Consider the following 21,481-nt stretch of genomic DNA (forward strand, 5'->3'; position numbering starts at 1 on the left):
GGAGTGGCGCGGAGCCTTGATGCAACTCCGATCTCATTCCCACCAATCAGCATCGACGCGGCGGCGAGACCCCCGCGACACATCACGGCTCCAGAACATGTCAGTCTCTGGAACCGGGAAGAAGCAAGCAACGCTGCAACGGGAGCTTCGGCGGCTCTGCCGTTTGGTTCTCGGTTCCATATCACATGATTCGAGATTGTATCGGATTCCTCGGGATTCCAGGAAAACATTTTTGCCTGTGTTGGTGACCCGTATCGTTTTCTAGCAGCTCGCGGGTCCAAATATGTACTGGGTATTGTGCACCCGGGATCAGGATTGGATAACGGTACGCTTCATTGGCTGTAGAACCCCCTAGAAAGACAGCGCGGCCGTCATCAAGGGACAGTATGCAGGCGCCTGCACCTCTGTACTCTTTCTGTAAATGCAGACAGCACTCACGCCACCTGAAGGTCCGCTGCTGACTACCCGATAGTACAGTCTTCCACCATAGTACAAGAGCCAGATATGTAAGCTTCCGCAACGTCTGGCCGGGTATCTACACTCGGAATAGTTCTGTCGGTGTTGATGGGGGTAAAGGGGCTGACACTACTCGGTTGCTTGCACGCCATCTCAACACCAGATTCAGATTTCGAACATTGCAAAGCAGTCATAGAAAGAAGTCGTCATATGCTTCATCATCTGTAGCCTGGACCGTGGGCGGTATAGAAAGTGATGGAAAGGGGGAAATAAAAGAGCAAAGAAGAATGATAGATAAGACACCATCGCCGAACGGGGCAATAGAAGATAGCGCAGCTGTTCTGCTCCGAACAAGGCCATGGTCGCACCGATGTTGGCCACCCTGTAATGTAATCAGATCCATTCTGGGACATCGTAGAGAACTAACCGAGCTATCTCATTCCAGCATATCTCTCCAAGTTCCTAAGCTCAGTTTGCTACATGTGTTTGCGTCCTGTAGATGGAGCAACATGATGTCCAACACGCGCTGGCAAACACAACGAGGAATGCGAGCTAAGAGCCAACAGCGTAGTTGCTTTGTCCGACCTCAGTATTTATATGCCCAAGGCTTTCTATCAAACAGCAGAGACGACCTCCACCTATAAACCAACACTTTCAGCTTGTTATTTTTTAGCTGCTCCGTTTCTCCCCCGAGCCACTGCGACAAACCTTAATGCCGCCATCTAGCTGGCTTTCTTTCACAAATCAACCCTTCTCTGCCGCGTGGCAGAACTAATAGTGAGAAATGGAGCCTCTTACAAATGCCGAAATAGTGAATGATTTGGGACTACTTCAGGTAAAAGCATGTCCCGATTGCATCGGCCTCAACAAAGCGTTTGACGAAGATAACTTGACTTTCAACGCAAACGAGTTTTGCGATGCCTGTGAGAAGGCTGCCAACAACATTATGTTGCAGTGACAGGGGTACGAGCCCCATACAGGCTAGCGCGCTTAGCTAGATATCTCCTTTGTGTACATATAAGCAGCACAGTACTGCTGCTCTCTTTTTGTAGATTCTCTTCTTTTAGACAGCACTTTATACACCATCGCACGCTCTCTCTCGTGCAACACATTAAGAAAGGCATACAGCGTCGAAAGCTGCCTTCATACCGAGCATATCTGGCAGTTAATGATTCTCTATGGGAGAGAAATATCCAGCCCGCATTAGTGCTCATTCTCGACGAAAAGAGGGAAGCCTATGAATTTATTTCACCTCATCACAATGATGATGCAGTGGTTATGGGAGTTCGTACAAAGAGAGAGATTGATGTCCGTACTCAAGAAAGGTTGAAGCAGGCGATGGACGATAGTCTGGACGGTACTAGTACAGACAGGAACGTACGCCAACATGTCAGTCCGTTGGTGTTCACTACAGGTGCGATAAGCAACGAGAGGAAGATGGCCGTAGCGAAGCCACCGGGAAAATAAACAGACCAAAATGGTATCATGTATTCTCCACACATGGAAAACTCCTGATCAAATGTGTTATACAGCAAACCAGACTACAGAGACGACACGCTATAGCTGTTGGTGGTGGACAAATTCAGAAAGTTCACTTCGGCCGAGGCGGATGATAGCATCTGGCAACTCTGCTGTTTGATTGATAGTCTCAATATCACATGACACGAGCAATTCCCAGGTTGTTCTACCTATATTCTACGAAGACGCCTCTGATTTGAAACGGTAGAACTGATCAACGCTTATCCATCTCAATTCATGCAGTCAATACTACCCCCCTAGCCAGCAGAACACCCACCCAGATCCTCATCTCAAGCCTACCAATCTGATTACTTTTCCTGCTAGAAACTGTACTAGATACCACTGTAGCATAAAATGCACACACTAGAGCGCCCAAATACATGCGCTCCCACAGCTCAACGCTATGGGACAAGGCGCAAGTTTGGGTCGACCCAGGGACACACCAAACCTTCCACCCACCCACCAGTCGAGCCCGACTCTGAGCAGACAGCAGCCTTTCCAAAACCAGCAGATACTTAAGCCCAATAGGCCCAGAACCCCCTTGAGGCAGTAGCTTCGTCAGAAGCTGACAAACTTGGCCGGGTGGAAGTAACACGGTGCTCAGTCAAGCAATTCACCGTTCCCACAGCCACCTCATGGGCGCCCAACAACTTTTTTTTGGGGCGGTTCCCAGTTCGAGTCCTATTAACAGTGTTTTTAGTTGGGTCACTATTCTTTTCTCTTTTTTTTTTTTTACTCAACATCTCAACTTCGAAATCAGTGAAGAAGTCCAGCTCAGATCCATGCCCAGAAGACTGGCCCAGCCACCTATGTTCTCAAAAAAACCAGTCTCAGTACTGCAATTGAAGCAATTAAATACTGTCTTCACGCAGCCAAAGTCATAGAGAGTGTTACGGAAACAACGGTTGAATGTGCACGCTTTCTACACAAGCGATAGTTCCAATTTTGGGATCAACGTTGGAGCGAACAGTCTAGGATACGCTGGTTGACGACCCCCTCCACGTCATTATAGCCAGCTATTAGCAGCACATGCGGGCTACATCTCTGGAAAAGAACAAGATGGTTATACTAATAACGAAAGATGAAGTGCTAGATCTCGGTCGAAGAAGACTAGACAACGAATTGGACGGGCGTTTCTGAGATGAATCAGGTTCGCGCAACTCGATTGAGTTCAAGTATATGCATGTGGCGAAAATATTGGCATTCTAAGGTAACCTGAGAGGCATGCAATCAGTGGTGACAGAAGTGCACCATGTGTAATATTACATGCAAGGAGCCAGCAGAGGTGACAAGGTGGGGAAACTGCGTGGCATAAGTCGGGACGCAAGGAAAATGTGCTGTCGGTGAACAGACATCAATGATGCACTTGAGCTATAATACTCATATTAAAAAAAGTAGATGGAATCATTCAAGCTATTTGCGAAAGGAGACCAAAAAGAAGAAAAATACAACCCGCCTGAGGCGGATGATAGCATTACGTGGCAACTCTCCCGAGCCGGATTTGAACCGGCGACCTGTGGATTACTAGTAACTATTACAGTCCATCGCTCTGCCAACTGAGCTATCGAGAGCTGATTTGATGTAAGAATGCGCTGTTAAGTTAGACTATGACAGAGCCCCACTGCGACCCCTGCAGGCTGAAATGCATTGAGACACTCAAAGTTCAGGTAACGATGGACTTTCGTTACGACTACCTAGGAGGATCATCATCAATTGTCTTTCACTCCGCGAAACGATCTTGATTAAGCTAGAGTACCCAGAGTACCGGATTGGATCAAATCACAAGCCCAAGGGAAATGTGGCATACAACAGAAAACAGTCCGAAGTCAAGCGTCGGATTGAGACTGGACAGTAGAGTAAGAGGTGAGAAAGTACTTCGCATTCAAGCAATCTATCTCAATATAAGTGTGTATACCGTTGATGGTATCTAACATGTAATCCAGTATGTTGAAGAACGCCCCAATGGATCGTTTTCCCAGAATGTTTCGCATGCCCTCAATGCGAGGTGCCTTGCTTTTCGAGCGGCGTTGAGCCCCTTGATGCAAATGCCCTCTAATGCAACCAGAAACCCCCCTATGCATCTGATGGATACGATAATGACAATAAACCGGGCTTTCGAGCCGATGTTGAGATCTCATGCTCCGCGCCAAAACGCCTGTCCTAGGGATATGAAACAAGAAAAAGAAACTACGATGCGCATGCATGCTGCATGCCAGCGAAGATAACGCTGTCTGAAGGCGCGCGCGAAAACGACGGCGTCTGCTATCATCGGTTCAGGTTAATCAAACTGAGGAATTCGTTGCGCGTCTTCTCCCGGTTCTCGAAGCAGCCCAACACGCAGCTGGTAATAGTAGACGCCGTGGTCTTTTGGACGCCGCGCATAACCATGCACAGATGGCTCGACTCCATGACCACACCAACGCCCTGCGGCTGCAAGACCTCCATGATGGCGTTCGCGACCTCTCTAGTCAAGCGCTCCTGCACCTGGAGCCTGCGGCTGAACATTTCGGCAATGCGCGGGAGCTTCGAAATGCCGATAACGTTGTTGTTGGGGATGTAGCCAATATGCATCTGCGGCGGGTTAGTCATCATCATACGTTGCAGGTGTTACCCGGCAGAGGTTCCTCCAATGAACGCTTACCTTGCCTGTGAACGGGACCATGTGGTGCTCGCACATGCTGAAGATCTCAATGTCCTTAACAATCACCATCTCGTTGTGTCCCTCGTGGAAGATGGCGCCATTAACGATATCCTTGATGTTTTCCTGGTAGCCCTTGGTGAAGTACAGCAGCGCCTCGGCGTACCGCTTAGGTGTGGCCAGAACGCCTTCGCGGTCGGGATCTTCGCCTACGCATTCCAGGATCGTCCGGACGGCGCCGCGCATCTTCTCGAGTCTCTTCGCCTTGTCCTCCTCGCTCTCCTCGAGTCGCTGGCGCGTTCCGACGGTCGGTCGGCTCAATCCATCGAAATCGATTACCGGGGTTGGTGATCGTGTGAAAGGCACCTCTGCGGTGTCCTTGGAACCGTCCTTGGACTGCTTCCGCCTCTTCTTCTTCTTGCCTTCCGGTTCGTCGCGGGGGTCTCGGGCGGCTTGGCTCAGACTGTTCCTCCGTTTGCTGGCGCTGGTGTGGTGCTCTTCGTTCTCAGCGGCGCCGTTCGCGGTCGCATTCTCGCTCTTCCGCTTCTTGTGCCTCGGCTTTCTCGTCGACTTCTTGCCGTGATTGGAGTCGTCGGCGTCAGAGGGACTGACATGCCCAGAGCTGGGCTCTTCCACCCTTTTCTCGCCCTTGGGTTCGGCGAATTCGACCATTGCTTTGGTGATTGAGATAGTACTGTAGTCTCTGACCGGGAGATCTGTCAGTCTTGCTGCAGACAAGTGTGCTTTGGCAGCATTGTTGCGTTGAAATTTGGAGATGGGACAGACCGAAGGTTTCGGTCGAACTTGGTTACTTACGATGCTTCTATCGTACCATTGAACACTTTTGCCAAAGCACCCAATCGCGCCGGTGACGATCTTTGACGGTCTAGCAGTGGTACTGACAGGAGATCTGGAGGGTAATGGAAAACAAGCAATGATGTTTTGACAAGACAATTGGTTGAACAGAACTCCGAATTATGATGTAGGAAGACGATGTGAAGTGATAGCCCCAGTTAGTGATGAAGCTGACAGGATCCTCTCTCTCGTTCTCTTGGGACGTTCTGGTTCGATTCCCCGCGATCGGATGACTCGCTAACAAGAGGAAGTAGCAATCCAATTTTCTTGACAAGACCCTGCCCACGCCAGAGAGCCGCTACTAGCCAGGCTGCGCCAAATTTGACGTCAAGCGAGGTCCCTAGATCCCATATCACCGACTTCTGGCGCAGCACGGGCAAGAACGACCCCGCCAAAAACTTTCCAAAGCTCTGGATCCCAGTCTTTTTTTCAGGCCTTTGCCGCCCCACGTGCTGCTGACTTGACAGTGGGTGCTAGCGCTTTGCAAGTCTTGCTGAGCCACTGTTTCCAGAGCTCAGCGCCTCAACCTGAGGCCTGTCAGCCATCCCCCATAGGCGGTGAGGTTACGAAGGCCCACACCCCGTCTACGTTACAGGGGGCCTGCTGGATCGCGGATTGACAGTCGGCAGAATCACACCTCGCTTCGAATTCACGACGTCAAGCTCAGGCGTCGCATCAATTACGAGCATCCAACAACCAGCTCTCTTCCATTCACCCACCCTTCGACATTCATTTGGTGGTATTAAATATCGCAAACACGCAAGCGCACATCATTGTTTAACACCGAAAAATTCCAGTTCGCCGACTTGACAATCTCGGGCCGGCCTCTGCTTCAACCACTTTCGTCTTCTAAAAACATCCACAACATCCGCGAGAATGGCATCGCCGCCCGCATCATACACGCCCGCGGGCTCTCCACCACACGCAGCGCATTCTCCGCTGCCATCAAAGAAGCGTCCGGCTGGAGCTCCCGAGCTGTCTTCCGCGAAGCGCCGCAAGGCCTCTACCATGTCCATCACATCGACATCATCCGCCCACCCCCTGCGCCAAACCTCATTCCCACCCGACGAGTCGAAAGGCCGCGCCTTCTCTCCATCCTACCGACGGTCGCCTAGTATCGACAACATGAGCCTCGTGAGCGGCAGCCAAGTCAGCGCCGCCCCGGCCAAGAAGAAGCGCGGCCGAAAGTCCAAGGCAGAACGCGCCCGCGAGGCCGAGGAGGCCGCCCGCGGCGGGTCCCCCAGCGTCGTCGGCGGCGCGGCCAGCGTGATCAGCACCGGCAGCGGCAACCACAAGCAGGGCAAAACGGGAGGCGGCGGTGGCGGCGAGGGTAACGACGAGGAGGGCGACGGCGGACGCGACGACGGCGGCGCGGGTGCCTTTGACATTCCGGAGAACATGGCCAGTAAGGCTGCGGCACGTTCGAAGGAGCAGGTCAACGAGGACGAGCGGCAGCGCGCCCTGCTGAAGCAGCGCATGACGGACGACCAGTTCCACCGCTACGAGGTCTGGCATCAGTCCAAGATTACCCTGGCCAATATCCGGAAGTACATCAACTCGGTCACGTCGCAGTCCGTGCAGCCCTCGATCCCGCAGGCCATGCAGGTCGTCTGCAAGCTCTTCGTGGGCGACATCATCGAGGAGGCGCGGCGCGTCCAGCAGGAGTGGATCCAGGCCGGCGAGAAGCAGACGGACCTGCCCGACGAGGTCGAGAAGAAGGACGACATCAGCGAGGAGTCGAAGTACCGACGCCAAGCCCCGTTGCGGCCCGACCACCTGATGGAGGCCTACCGGCGCTGGAGGAAGTCGAATGGAGGCGGAGGCTCGGGAGGCAGTCTGATGATCTGGAACCAGCAGACCCGCAACGGCTCGGAGCGGTTTGCGCCCAAACTCGCCGGTCGACGGATCTTCAGGTAGAAGGAGGACGGGGCAACAGGGAGTCGGTTGGAGTTTTGTCGGAGTAGAGGGAAATTGATCCATCGTTTGTTTCTTGCAGCATTTTAGGGAAAGGGGAGACGCGTGGAGTCGTCGGGTTACGGTCGCGTTTTGATACCCATACAATATATTATTCGCTACAGCTTGCAAGTTGGTCTTGTCCTTATACCAACCACAACATCACTTATGAATTTGACGGAAGAAAATATGCGTCATATTTTGACTATCACGACCTAATTTGGTTACAACAATTGCGCATGCTGGACATTTTACTGCACATTTCAGCCGTTCTCTTACTACATGCCTTCAATAGGCCGACAGTTGAGTTTTCATTGTTGGACATTGGTCAGCGATCTATACAAGTACGCAGGCAGGAGCTTCGCACACCTTAAGCAGGTTAGCTAGGTTCTTACACATATCGATATGTACCTCCATTGCCTGCTTTCTCCTACATACGCCCTTCATTTCGGAATCGTGTTGGTTGATCGCAGTTCTCAGGACTATTAATGGGCACCGGCAAGACGTGCATGTAATGCTTGCCCTCCCTTGTCCACTCATCTTCCTGGTGTAACGCTGCCCGCCACATCTGCTACTTTGCTATGAGTTCCCCCACAAACATTGTACGAAACACAGCAGCAGATCATAGATAGGTAACTGCTACGCCACCCCTGCCTGGGTTTTTACAGACAGGCATAGCCTCCAGGCTCCCCAACAGCCCCGCTTGCCACGACCTGCCTTCATGCAAGGCGTTTCCTCGCGTGACCCATTTTCTGCTGTTTCGCTATTATTTCGACCTCTTGACGATTACGTCGGTCTGGGAGGCGTAATAGCGGTAAATACATGATGCTTTGGGGATTGCCATTCCATCATAGCCTGGATCCTCTGCCAAGATAAGATACCATATTCTTTCAGCTCCTTGGAACGGAATCCTTGCCAAGTCTCGTTAAGACATAGATTACGGCGCCTATCTATAATTGTGGTTTACAAGCTTGATACCGTGATGAGGCTGTGACGCCTCCAACAAAGCTGAACATGGTTTCCCCCCCCCCAATCACCACCGCTTCTTTAGCATCATGCTCGCCTCAAGCCTGAGTACATTCACCTTAGGCGGTCGATTGCTAGCAACACTGTTCCCGATTATAAGGCTCCTCTATTCATCATGGAGCTAGTTCCGCCTAGAGACACCATTCAAGCTTACTGGTACATGCCTCTTCCTACAACGACTCATATTCGTCGCTGCATTATTCAGCCTGATACCCCAGATAAGCCAATTCTGATCGCCATCGACACGGTAGCATTTGAAGTTGCCATCGCCCCATTGTACGAGGCTCTTAGCTACGTCTGGGGGTCCAAGGAAGATCCTCTCCAGGTTATGGTCGACTGCGGCAGTCGAATATTTCGTTCCATATCAGTCACGCAGAATCTATATGGGGCTCTCCGCCAGTTGAGGTGCACCCATTCGGCACGCTTCATGTGGATTGACGCCATTTTCATCAATCAGGATGACGACTTGGAGAAAGGACCTCACGTGGAGATGATGGCCCGAATTTATCAGCGGGCGACCCGCGTCGTGGCCTGGCTGGGTCCCAACGCAGATGGCATGGAGATTGCCATGAAGTTGATGGGGTCTCTGGGATCGCAAGTCGTATATAATTACACTCGGGGAGAATTGGAAGTTGTATCGGATAGCGTGGCCAGAGACCTGACAGATCTAAGCAAGTCGCTATTCTTGAAGAACGATGAAATTCGGCCTCTTGCTGCCCTCCTGCGTCGTCCATGGTTCACCCGTCTGTGGATCCGCCAGGAAATCTTCCTCGGTAACGAAGATAGCATTGTCTGTTTCGGCGACTTCCAAGTTTCCTGGCCTGAATTTCGAAACGCCCTACGTCTTTTGGCTCAAAAAGAGATCCATGCAGTGCCAGCGATGGACCGCTCATCACCAAAATGGAAGGAATTATACCTTTCCGAGTTGTACCAAGCCCTTATTTCAGTGTCCGGCTTCTCCGTTCAGGACCGATCAGTCCGTCCAGAATATATGCGGAGGTACTTCGATGTGGCTGATTGTGTAGACAAGCGGGATCGCGTATTCGCGGTCTTAGGTTTTCTAGGGAAAACGTTACACGACGGTCTGGGTATAAAGCCAGATTACACACAGACGTTCGAGGTCATCTATACAAATATCGTGAAAGGATGCATTGAGAGATGGAGAGCACTCGACATCATCGGCCAATGCGAGCTGAGCGACGGACCGCCGGCGAATTCTCTTCCAAGCTGGGTTCCAGATTGGTCACGGAAATCCACAAATCAGGTGTATAATACAGAAGCACTCGCTTCCTCTCATATCTCCCCTTTGTACACTGTAATCCAGGGTCACTCAAAATTGCTGCGGGTGACCGGTGTGATAACAACATCGATACAAAAAACAGGACCAGCGATCACACCGATGCAAACTTACACGCTCGGAGAAGCTGTCTGGATGTTACATACCGCCATTTCGACTCTTAATACCGGAGCCAAGAAGAACTATAGCCAAGACGCCGACATAGTAAATATGTACGCTCAGACTATGCTGTGTGGTGACGAGCCCAAGAGATTCCACCCATACAGAAACCTAGCATATTCCACTCAGGATCCCGCTGGAGTAATTCGAAGACTCTTCTCGGGGACCCTGAGCGCCACAATCGATGATCTTGGTTTAAGCGGCGTGGTAAATATGTACAGCTCATTCTTGATAGGGCGGCGGTTAGGCTGGGACGCGCGCGGTACTCTAATTGTATGCCCAGGGACCGCGGAGCCAGGTGATCTGGTCAGCATTCTCGTGGGATGTAGGTTTCCTATGATGTTGCGACCGCTGGTGGGGAACGGACAGGACGGCGATTCTCATACCGTCGTAGGCCAATGCTTCACTGCGGATACATGCGATGGTGAATCTATGCTCGGGCCTTTACCGCAAGGTACCCGGATTGCAAAGGTCAGGGCGGCAAATTCGCAGTATGGGTTCGTGAATGATAGCACGGGCGAGGTGTCATTTCTGGACCCTAGACTGGCTGTAGAGGGCTTAGGGTTCGATGTTGAGGAAGAAAAACGGAGGACGCAGGGCTGTCCAGGCTTGCGCGTGGACGTCACCTATGATGGTCTCAAGGATCTTATCAAGAAGCGGACGGGACGTGAACTCCGTTGGCTAGATTTGATTTAAATGGCGCTATATAGGCGGGAATGGTGTGAAGGAAAGGGGCTAAACGCAGGTGCGACATGGTGCTCTAGATCACAGCTAAGCCACAAGGGCCATGAACCTCAAACCTCAAGTCAGGAGTTCGCCAACTGATGCTCTCATGGAATGCTGTCACATGTGTGGTCCATCAGACCGTCAATTGTCCGTCTCAGGGAGGACTTGGGTCATAAGGCCTCTTCCATGCCTGATACGCGATCCACGTCTGAATGGCGCTCATCATGAGCGACAAGACTGCAAACACCACTCCCGCCAGCGTCACCATCATGACGTAACGGCCGCTGCTCCGGCGCTGCAATTGACGGTCAAACCATCGCCGCGGTGGCGGGTTCTCGAGCTCCTCACGCAGCTCCGCGAGCCGCGATCCCAGATACTGATATCGAACAGCACCACCCCCGGCCATGCTGTTCCTACTATTGCTATGACCTTCTTGATCTTCTTTGCCGTCGTTCTCGGTAGCGTGGATCAATGAGCTGTACTCAAACTGCAGTAGCGACGGGTCGAATGCCGTATCGGAGCTCTTGATGAGGCGGCGCAGCAGCCGCTTCGAGGCCGCATCGTCCAACGGAAACAGGATGCGCTGCAGTGAGTCGAGAATCTCGAGCAGGAGCTGTCGGGGAAGTAGTGTTGCAGAAGCCGTAGCGTTGCTGGTCCCACCTTGACGGCGATGTGCGTTGGTGGCCCAGAGCTGCTCTTTTAGGAATGCAGCGTGGTGGAAGATCTCGAGCTCGCCGCCCTGCCGGTTCAGTTTCAAGTGGTTGCGCAAGTCGTGCGTGGGCCGCAATCGGAGTTTGAGCCGCTTTCGCAGCTTCGTGGCCCGCAGCGTAGACTTGGACCCGTGCCTCAAATCGCTATCCCACAACAAACACTGTAAGGTGGCGCTATTCTGGTTAGAGAAGAAACCGCCAATGTATGAGTTTATGGAGGTATTTTCATTCCAAGGTACGTTCGACAGGCCTTTTTCGAGCCGGTCTGCTGACTGGTAAATGGTGGAACACTCAACCATCACGACGATGCGTGTCACGAGGGCGGTGGCGCTCGTCTGCTCGTCAACATCTGAGCAACTTGGGGCAATGAATTCCAGAAGCTCATTTCGCGTAGTTTGGGGATTTGTTCGCAGGCGTATAATGGCTCGGAACAAGTCATGATGGTTTTTGAAGATTGGGCTGATGCTGGAAGCATAGTACTCGTGGACAACCGCTTGGTAGAATCGGAAGTAGCGATCAGCTCGATCTACCGGACACTCGCAGCATGGTGCTGCCTTTATATCATCCGTGTTCAGGCATTCGTTGCACGGCTCCCAGGACCATAGAGCCTGGCCGAGACGAGCGTATACTTTTGGCGTGCATTGATCGAGAGGCAGGTGGGACATTGGTAGTGTTACTACGGTCTAGTATGAAGTTCCTGTTCTTGAACTATTCCAATAGTGAATCTCGGTTTGGCTTATGCGTGTTCTTATATGTCCCCGGCGCCTGTTATCAGTAATTGGGCGCTGCTCTTACCATAACGAGAGCCACAGCCTAACACGATCATATGAAGGCTCACAAAATCTTGGCGTAGTATGTTCATTCGTACTGCACCAGGCGAAAGACTCGTCGCGGACCTCTCCGAGGTGCGTCGTGGTCGCTGTCCTTGCTGCCGAGATGGTGGCTTAGACGGGTCAAAATCAGCCTGGGGGGCGATGCCAACGAATCTCTCCAATAATAAGCTGCAACGTCGCACGGTCTGCATAAAGCCATCGGCAGCTGACGGGATCTAGTCCCGACCAACCTTGGCTTTTGGAACTTCGCCACTTTCCACGAATGAATTTCCAGTTTGGGCACCCACGTATTATTGCCGAAGAGATCGTCTGGTCGAAACCCAAACCCCGTATTCCATACCAGCCCTTTGAGGGGATCAGTCGTGTTGAACTGAGAAGATTCACTACACCATCTTTTCCCATTTTACTCATTCTGCTTATATCCTTGGCCTTCAGCCCGGAGGCGGAGGCATAACAAGACACATCAGGTTGGGCGATTGATCCAACTCTTCACCATGGCTGAACTTCATATTTCTCGTCCGAACCCAGACTCAACTTCAATCCTGCCCTACGCTGTCACAGACATCAACCACACGTCTCCCTCAGAGAGCCCCGCAACGAAGTTGAAGAACTTATTTTCACGGCGGCAGTCAAAGACTGTAGAACAGTCAAGCACCACTTCCAGCCATCCCGACTCTGGTTACGCTTCGCTCGACTCTGGTAGTAGTCAGGACAAAGGAAAAACTTCCAAACTCAACTATGTCAATTTGCCAATCTCGCAACAGCAACAAGATCGTTTCCGTGACATCAGGTGCTTGTTTGCCGATAGTCTCCTCGACGCCGTCCCAGGAGACGCGTCCATGAAGATCAGGTGGGTAGGACTTGATGAGCCTAGCGCGCAGCTATGCATTGTTGTCCAGTGTTGCGACAAGCGGGCAGTCAGAAAAGCCAAGAAGTTCTTCCACCAAGATCACGTTCGCGAGGAGGTCGAGAAGGACTTCATAATTCACGTCATACCTGGACTTCGCCGATTGAATGGGGGGTTGAAGGTGTTCAAAAAGCCGGGGTTGAATGGTGGCCAATTGAACGGCACAATGATCCGGATTGAGGGCCAAAACAAATCCAAGATAAGCACTCTCGGTGGGCTGGTCTCTGTGAAAGTCAAGGGCATCACTACACTCTATGGATTTACAGCCGGCCACTCTGTACCACGGAGAGATGCGTCCGTTGATGCCAGTTCTCAAGATTCTCGAGAAAGCGACGAATCGGACCCCGAAGACTCGGATACGAGTTCGGAAACCAGCGAAGTCTTCAATGGCGATGACACCGATTCCTCGAATCCGGCTCACACTGCCAGTGTGTGCAGCGAACAAGCCGAGATATCGAAGGAGATCGGATATGTCACTCAACATTCCTTTGAGAACTGCAACAACTCAAGAAGCAACTATGACTGGGCTTTGATACACCTCTTGGACAGTACTTATACTTCGGGGGGTTCACCGGCGAATATCAACGAGAACAGCGCTCCAAAGGGGACCCAATCCCGCACACTCCCCCTTCAGGTGGCCCAGACGAATTGGACACAGTATCCCAACGGAGTTCGCGTCTATGCAATGACCACCCGCGGGCAATGTCATGGACTCCTGGTCTCCAATGCTTCATGCATCCGCATTGCGCCAGGTACAGAGGCAGTCGAAACGTTGGACTTCATTCCCAACCCTCATACGGACGAGTGCATCACCAGACGCCCATTCATGCTTAGACCGGGAGATTCGGGGAGCTGGGTCATAAGAGAAGACACTGGTGAGGTCTTCGGGCATGTAGTGTCGACCGATGTATCTGGGGAAGCCTATGTCCTACCTGTTGGCCAGGTCTTCCAAGATATTCAGACGAAACTAGGAGCGGACGAGATTTCGATACCTAGCCAACAGCGATGGCTTAGCGCAACCGAGTCTACTCAACAAGCAACAGGAGTCGTCGCAGGAACAGATCCGGCTCAACGTCTATACGAGTCCCTATGGGCTCCTCGTGCTCCAGGAATGGAGACATCACACACCCCTGGACTTTTCCTCAGCGGATGGTATGAACCCGCTGACCAGGAGCAGTGGGCCAACACGCTCGAAACGTTTGACTACCAAATAGCAATGACCAGTGAACCATCGACTCACACAAACAGTAGTCACGCGAACGGTTCCAATACGACAACTGAATCGACTGTTTCAACAGAGCTTTCGAGCCATGGGTCAACATATATAAGGCAGCCAGTTAGCCAATTTGCAGTCGACAAGCCGTCAATAACAGACGAATACCTTGTGGGAATTGGAACTGATGAATACCACTCAGACGATGCGTCCGACTCAGATTTTCTCGGGGGGTTTCCAACCTATACGAGCAGCAGAGCCATGTCAAGCTTACAGGATATGGAGGAGGCTTTCAACACTGCATCGCAACCGACATGGCACTTCAGTTCCAACCCTGACGAATATGACGACCAGATGGCGACCAAAGTTACGATAATTGGAGATTCAGCATTTCGTGGGACCCACCTCCGTGCCGAACGTGACCGGGGCGACCCAGTGCGCAAATGGAAATGCATTGACCCAGCTTCTCAGGGGCTGCGAGCTTCAGCTCCGGTCATCTTGCCTCTCGACAAGTGCAGGGCATGCGTCTCGGGCAAGCAATACAGCTCTCACCACAGCGCCGCCGCGCATCTGCGCCGCATCCACTTTCGTGACAGGTCGGCGCATACCAAAAGCGGGCCAGCCACACAGGACGCAAGCAAGGGTGACCAGCTGTCGATGACGGATCTCAAGACGTGGATGAAGGAAATCAAGGTGTATCCCAATGCACCCGAGCCGATGAAGAGCCGGGACCAAGATTCTGGCATAGGGGATATGTATAGCTCTGCCTAGACGTTTATCAGGTATAGGCTCTGATCGTCTCATCGTTTTTCGGGGAAACATGGCAACCAGACTGAGATAACAAATTGAAAATTCATACCCGTTGGCGCAATGACGGTAAAAAGGGAAAGGTCAGTGAAATGTCAATGGTAATTATAGATTAACGTTACTTCCTCCCGATCTACTCTTCAAACGTACATGATACGAGTTTATTCAGAATATATCAACATGTACTATCATGGCAAAAAGGTTCTCAGATTGGCTGATATCATTGCTTTAGGCCCACGAGTGAAGCCGTTCATAAGGTTAGACAGCAGGGCTCCCTCCAGCTGGGTGGGAGGGTGGCTTGGCATGGCGCCAAAGCCGAGTGACTCACGCCGAACAGGCTACCGCCAGATACTGCGAACTAATAGAATCCAAATCATTAAGGAAACTGCGATGCAATATGGTGAGTTTCCGTAGAATATTAAGTTCTAGAGTTCCATACCAGAGAACTCAAAGCTCACTCTCCCCTTTCCAGTTGCCGGTTGACTCAGAGGCCTGCGTACAAAAGCCAACGTTGTTCCTCCCTCATCTTTTTGAAGCATTTCACACATCCACAAAGTTTACTCATCACTGCAATACCCACAAACTCTCACACTCTTCAACCCATTTCGACCATCAAATTACCTGCACCATGGCTTCCATTTCATTCAAGGGCTTCGACGGCAACGCGTCAGTAACACCCGACTCCCCCGTCGTCTTCTTCTGGCGCGCCAGCGAGAAGCACGGCATGTTCTGCCAATGGTACAAATCCGGCTTCTTCTGCGACGGCCACCCCTTCGCCACCGCGGAACAGTACATGATGTACCGCAAAGCCGAGACGTTCGGCGACGCCAGCACGGCGGCCGCGATCCTCCACAGCCCCAAGAAGTCCCCGCGCCAGCACAAGGCCATGGGCCGGAAGGTGAAGGGGTTCGACGACGACGTCTGGGCCGCGGCGGGCATCGACGCGGTCGTCACGGGCAACCTGTGCAAGTTCACGCAGAACGAGCAGCTCAGGGCAGGACTGATGGGCACGGTCGGCAGCGTCCTGGCGGAGGCGAGCCCGTACGACGCGATCTGGGGCATCGGGTTCGAGAAGGAGTTTGCCTTGGAGAACAGGCACGCCTGGGGCGCCAACAAGCTCGGGAGGTGCTTGATGATCGTGAGGGATATCATACAGCACATGGGCAATGCCCAGGGACTCAACAAGATTACGACTACCCACGACATCGCCCAGGTCTGCTCCAAAAAGGAAGCAAATGCCAACACCGACAGTACCACCACCGAGGAAACACCTCTTGATACCAGCAAGGACGATGCTGGCACCGACAAAGCTTCGTAATAGGGAATGGTCTGCGGCGAAGTCAGCATGAACTTTTAGGATCATCATAATATCATTCATGCTACATTAGTTAAGGAGGATCTATGTACATTACAACGAAGCTTTCACAGATTGAAATATCACGGAGAAATTGTCAGCTTATGTTGTCTTGGTTATGACTGATACTCAACGCACGTACTGTGACTGGACCCTTCTTTTTCAGCGGTTGTCTGGAACCCAGCTGCACGAGCAGCCTTCGTCATCGCGGTTACACTTTTCCTACACCGAGGAAACCGATGTAATTCAAATAGCAATTTCGTCAATCTTGATCAGGATCTTCTCCACGAACCGCACAGCTACAATAATACCATCTGTGTCGTCCACATCAGCCTCATTGCCTATCCCATGATTGTCTACGTCCAGGCAGGTCAGACAGGTCATGACCACGTCGGTATACCGCTGCCCCATGACGTTTGGCAACTGGTCCGTCGCCAGTGAGGTGACGTAGTCCTTGAAGTCCGAGATGCGCATTTGCTGTCCTCGTCCGTTTGCAACTAGCCAGCCCCGCATGGCAGCGATGTGCCGCCCAGGCTGGGGGACCAGTTTATCGTCATAGTCGACAAAGGACTCCCAGAGCCCGATCTCGAGCAGACAGACCCCCAGGCTGTAGATGTCGTGCTGCATCTTGTAGTACTCGTTCGGGAACACGCCCTGCCGCGACGGGTGCCGGTAGGTGTCCTTGTGCCACAGGGTGTCGCCCAGCATGGCCGTGGCCCCGTCTGCGCGGCGGAACCCTTCGAACCCGACAAGGAACGTCGCGCAGCGCCGCCGCGCGTTCGCTTCCTCGAACAGGAGGACCGACTCGGGTCGCACGTTCTTGTGCACAAAGTCGAACGTGTGCACGAAGCTGATACTCTTGACGAGCTCCCGCGCGACGGACAGGCGACGGTTGAGCGACGCGGCCCCGCTGCTGTTCAGGAGGCATTGGCGCAGGCTCTGGAGCACCTCCATGTTGCGGGGCTTGTAGAAGACGAGCTCGCAGGAGGCGAGGCGCTGGGTATAAGGGTCGACGATGCGCATCGCGCCTCGGCACGTCAGCAGCCCAAACGCCGACGGGTCCGCGTGCTTGAACCTGTGTGCAAGCTGGCGCACGTCGAGGTCGAAAGCGTCGGGGTCGGTGCCAGGGGGACAGCGCACCGAGTCGATGACGTACCAGTCGGATCCGGGCCCCTGCCGCGCCACTCTCGCCGACGAATACAGAAGCGGCTGGGACTCCATGTCGATGGTCGGCATGAAGACTTTGGTCTGCTGGTCGCGCGGCGCCCTCAGCGCCGCTCGTACTCCCTGAGCCGACGATAGGGGTTCCGAGCGCCACGAGCTGTGCGAGCCGGGGCCGTAGGTGGCGTTCGCCTCGCGGCTCTGCTCTTTGACACACCGAAGCTGCTCGTCGATGATTGGGTTGTCCATCCGCGGGAGCAGCATCCACAAAATGTTAAAACGCGTCTGCCATTCCTCCATCTCTTTGCTGATGGTGCTAAGGGTCGACTTGACCCGGACATACCGCCATTTGTCGACCGCTTGTCCAAAGACCCAGATACCTGGGCGGGGATTCTCATCCGGCACCGCGATTTTTTGGACTTCTGTCACCACCGCCGAGAGCTTGGTGTGAAGCTGTGCCAGAGTCTCATCCATGGCGCGGCAGTAGTCATGATTCATAAACCGCGCTACCCGCTGGATGACGGTGATCTGAATCGATGTCGTGATCCAAATGTTCTCTATGACGAGGATATGCTCGCTGATCTCCTGCTCAGCTGCCTTATAGGTCCGAAAGACGCCAACCAGAAATTCCCCAACCCTGTGAACAGTTAGGACCTTGATGGATTTCCGTTTCTGACAGGCCATATTGCTTACTTGAAACATTTATCAATGCTTGTGATTACCAGACCGACTACATCCACGGTTGCTTGTTCAAATATGCGCAACGTGAAGGGTGCGCCAGAAGAATCGCACGTCTTTGAAGGCCAAGCACTCTGGGCGCAACTTGAGCATTTTGTCTCCCCCTTGGCTTTGTATTATCAGGGCTGGGATGGGCATAGCTGTGCAGGCAGCCAAGAAACCCAATCAGATCGCTCGTATCACAGCCTGATCTGTGTAAAGGAATTTTACAGCTTGTAGCATATGCCTGGCCACGTAGATTTGACCAGAAACCCTTTACTGAGACCATGGCTTGCAGCGAGGCGCAGGAGCTTGACCACCTTAAGGGAGCAACGGTGACCTATCATGAGCAATTATTTTGGATTCCACTTGACTTTCTGCCTAGGCGCTGAACCTTCAATTGTGGCGGGTTTCCAATTTGTCCCGAAAGAAGGTCTGTCAGATTGCAGGCATCAGATGGGCGGAACGGGTTGTGGCCTCCGCATGTCCAATCAATTCATAAAGGGGCTTTGGGCCGCTCTCGTAGCTGAAACAGTGTGACCACTCGCATTCAGCTCCCAACTCCTTGCAATAAAGGGGCTGTGTTGTTGGCTGAAATCACTATTTGACATGGTTTGGGAAACCATATACTCAAACGCAAGACTATTTAATGTCCATTGCCACGCAGTATGTACTGCTTAATAATTTTTTCGCTTCCGTAGTTCAGATAGGTCCTTGTCTATATCACTACTTCTGTCTCTGTCATCACTCCAAACAGTACTTCTATTCCCAGCATTGCCAGACCTTCGGAATGCAATCAGGGTCATCGAACGGCAGCTCCCTGGTGGACTGGAGGATTGCTACGGAGTTCCTGCCCGGTGGTAGCCACCTGCATTACGGACAAGGTTCCAGCATCGAGCTATGGCAGCGACCAGAAAATTCATTCCTGGGAGAGGGCACCTATGGAGAAGTGTGGAAAGAGCAGTGTGTCTCCAGTCCACAGGGAGAAGGCAAAGTTCGCGCCGTGAAGAAAATCCCCAAAGGGCGACAGAAAGTCACGGAGAGAGAGCTTCGAGCGATGGCTGCGTTCTCGACTCCTTCCGATCCTCACTTCCTGGAGGTGGGTATGCCTATTGCCTTGCCCCCTTCAATTTGTCTGCTAAGCCCTTTTCTTTTTAGTACCGCCGCTATCTTGTGCAGCTCTATGGATGGTTCGAGAATGACAGTGATATCTTCATCTCGATGGAACTCGTCCCTCGCGGAAGCCTTGAAGATCACATCAAAGGGAGGTCGTTGTCAGAGCCGGAAGTCGCAATCATCACAGTCCAAATTAGCCGTGCTCTGCGACTGATTCATGGAACGGGATTTGCCCATCGCGACCTCAAGCCCGGTGTGAGTTTAAGCCTTGCTCCTAGATCAAATGCCTCAGGATACTTACTGATGTTCATCAGAACATCCTCGTGGCCAAGACCGCACCATACTGGTGGGTTAAGGTGGCCGATTTCGGTATTGCAAAGAGCACCCAGGGCACCCAGCTCAATACCCTCGGAAGAGGCACATTCACTTATATGGCCCCAGAGGTATTCGCAGCGACTAACCCGTATTCACTTGCCTACTCGGTCGCCGTGGATATATGGTCCCTGGGCGCTCTGGCTTTCTGTCTGATTGTCGGCAGACCGCCATTCCAAAATCCCCAAGAAGCATGGAGATTTACTGAGGGGTTCTTCCCATTCCCTGGGGAGGCTTTGTCTCAGTTTCGTGCAGAGGTCTTTGACCTGATATTTCTCGCAATGAGTGGGAACCCGGCTCGGCGCCCGACCGCCATGGGACTCTTGGGCCATCCTTGGCTCCAGCCCTACGGAATTGACGTGGACCGTATATGTGAAGGTCTAATCTGCAGGTACGCATGTCTCACTGTCAATTGAACGATTCATAAAACTTACAACACACATAGTCCTCCTAGCGCAACAGACTTCACTGCAAGTCAGGGTCACTCATGGAATGAAATGGCTTCGAACCCATGGACAGAACCTGCCCAGGCTCCCCAAATAAGCTCCACTATACAGCCTTATATAATGGCGCCTAGACTTCCATCCCGGAGGTCGAGACTGGCAGCTGCTCTGATTTCTCAAGTGATGGGTAGCTTTAAGTGATCGAAGGTGTTTGATCAGGCACGGAAACGGTCAGTGGAAAAGTGGCCGTTCGACGGTTCTGATTCGACGCAACCTACATGGTACACTGCTTACCTGGAGAGGTGGGAGGCTGTATGTTATGAATGATTTGGCAGATGCTTCAACAACAGCGGGATCTTTCAGCGCCTCGAATTGTATAGTGACAACGTGATTTATTTCTTCTGCCGTTTCTCCCAGGACCGGGGCATGTTCGAGCAGTGATTTGTTATATCGGTGAATCAGTATCATAGTCAACTATTGAAGAGGTAGGTGTTTCAGCGTCAGATACAGAACAAGGAGAGAGAGAGAGAAAATAAAATAAAGCACGATAAGTAGCTTCCGCGACTCTGAGAGCTAGCCGCCGTGGCTGGCTGCAGCTGCAGTCATCAAGCCGTCGCTACCATGCTCTTCCGAGTGGCGCCACTGGTGAGACGCCACGAAACGACTGCGGCCGCATATGTGACAGTGGTCAGGTAATCCTACTGCCATATGCCATTGGCTTCGCTGCTGCGGGAACCGCGGTCTGCGCAGCCGCATGCTCAAATACCGCGTGGATGGTTGGCTATCCGCAATTCCTCGTACCCAGATATTAGCCGCCGGTAGGACCGGGCGTAACCCTGAAGTCGTAGCTTGCCGCAAGAGTCACGAGAAAGTTACTTTGCGGCTGATGGCGCTTGGAAGATGCTCGAGGAGATCCAGTAAGATACAGAAAAGGTTTTCATTTGCTGGAGCGCCAGCTCCTGCGCTTAGCGACACTGACAGCATGGTTTACTGAAAGAAAGAGGTGGTTGGCCGAATATATCTGCTTGTTTATGGAGTAGTGGAGACGTGGGCATCAGCGATAACGCTGGCGCTCTGTACTAGCGTCTCCAAGTTTAGATATTTGGTTGCACGCTTGTTAGAGATACAGGTGCAGAACCTGTAATATACATGTTATATTAGATAGTATACCAAGTAAATGTAACCGTTATCCAACTTCTTTCAGTATATGCCAAAAGGTG

The 21,481-nt window shown here is 52.3% G+C and overlaps 8 protein-coding genes across 8 annotated transcripts; 5 read left to right on the forward strand and 3 right to left on the reverse strand.

The window, feature by feature from the left end:
- Positions 1-4,239: 4,239 nt before the first annotated feature.
- Positions 4,240-5,284, reverse strand: PG985_013209 (GTP cyclohydrolase I; the record flags this gene model as incomplete). Its single annotated transcript, XM_066832975.1, has 2 exons — positions 4,240-4,545; positions 4,616-5,284. 2 exons carry the CDS (start codon positions 5,282-5,284, stop codon positions 4,240-4,242), a joined length of 975 nt encoding a protein of 324 aa, XP_066677715.1.
- Positions 5,285-6,343: 1,059 nt separating this feature from the next.
- On the forward strand, positions 6,344-7,384 carry PG985_013210 (uncharacterized protein; the record flags this gene model as incomplete). The annotated part of the gene is made up of 1 exon (XM_066832976.1): positions 6,344-7,384. One exon carries the CDS (start codon positions 6,344-6,346, stop codon positions 7,382-7,384), a length of 1,041 nt encoding a protein of 346 aa, XP_066677716.1.
- Positions 7,385-8,561: 1,177 nt separating this feature from the next.
- PG985_013211 (HET-domain-containing protein) lies at positions 8,562-10,598 on the forward strand (the record flags this gene model as incomplete). The annotated part of the gene is made up of 1 exon (XM_066832977.1): positions 8,562-10,598. One exon carries the CDS (start codon positions 8,562-8,564, stop codon positions 10,596-10,598), a length of 2,037 nt encoding a protein of 678 aa, XP_066677717.1.
- Positions 10,599-10,782: 184 nt separating this feature from the next.
- PG985_013212 (uncharacterized protein) lies at positions 10,783-12,003 on the reverse strand (the record flags this gene model as incomplete). The annotated part of the gene is made up of 1 exon (XM_066832978.1): positions 10,783-12,003. One exon carries the CDS (start codon positions 12,001-12,003, stop codon positions 10,783-10,785), a length of 1,221 nt encoding a protein of 406 aa, XP_066677718.1.
- Positions 12,004-12,665: 662 nt separating this feature from the next.
- On the forward strand, positions 12,666-15,062 carry PG985_013213 (uncharacterized protein; the record flags this gene model as incomplete). Its single annotated transcript, XM_066832979.1, has 1 exon — positions 12,666-15,062. The coding sequence occupies one exon, from the start codon at positions 12,666-12,668 to the stop codon at positions 15,060-15,062; it is 2,397 nt and encodes a 798-aa protein (XP_066677719.1).
- Positions 15,063-15,726: 664 nt separating this feature from the next.
- Positions 15,727-16,416, forward strand: PG985_013214 (uncharacterized protein; the record flags this gene model as incomplete). The annotated part of the gene is made up of 1 exon (XM_066832980.1): positions 15,727-16,416. The coding sequence occupies one exon, from the start codon at positions 15,727-15,729 to the stop codon at positions 16,414-16,416; it is 690 nt and encodes a 229-aa protein (XP_066677720.1).
- A 282-nt stretch (positions 16,417-16,698) lies between these two features.
- Positions 16,699-18,297, reverse strand: PG985_013215 (uncharacterized protein; the record flags this gene model as incomplete). Its single annotated transcript, XM_066832981.1, has 1 exon — positions 16,699-18,297. The coding sequence occupies one exon, from the start codon at positions 18,295-18,297 to the stop codon at positions 16,699-16,701; it is 1,599 nt and encodes a 532-aa protein (XP_066677721.1).
- Positions 18,298-19,120: 823 nt separating this feature from the next.
- Positions 19,121-20,462, forward strand: PG985_013216 (uncharacterized protein; the record flags this gene model as incomplete). The annotated part of the gene is made up of 4 exons (XM_066832982.1): positions 19,121-19,429; positions 19,489-19,701; positions 19,761-20,209; positions 20,264-20,462. The coding sequence occupies 4 exons, from the start codon at positions 19,121-19,123 to the stop codon at positions 20,460-20,462; spliced, it is 1,170 nt and encodes a 389-aa protein (XP_066677722.1).
- Positions 20,463-21,481: the final 1,019 nt, after the last annotated feature.

The sequence above is a fragment of the Apiospora marii genome, assembly GCF_038362585.1.
Source record: "Apiospora marii strain CBS 49790 chromosome Unknown utg000011l_segment0_segment0, whole genome shotgun sequence".
NCBI classification, from domain to species: domain Eukaryota; kingdom Fungi; phylum Ascomycota; class Sordariomycetes; order Amphisphaeriales; family Apiosporaceae; genus Apiospora; species Apiospora marii.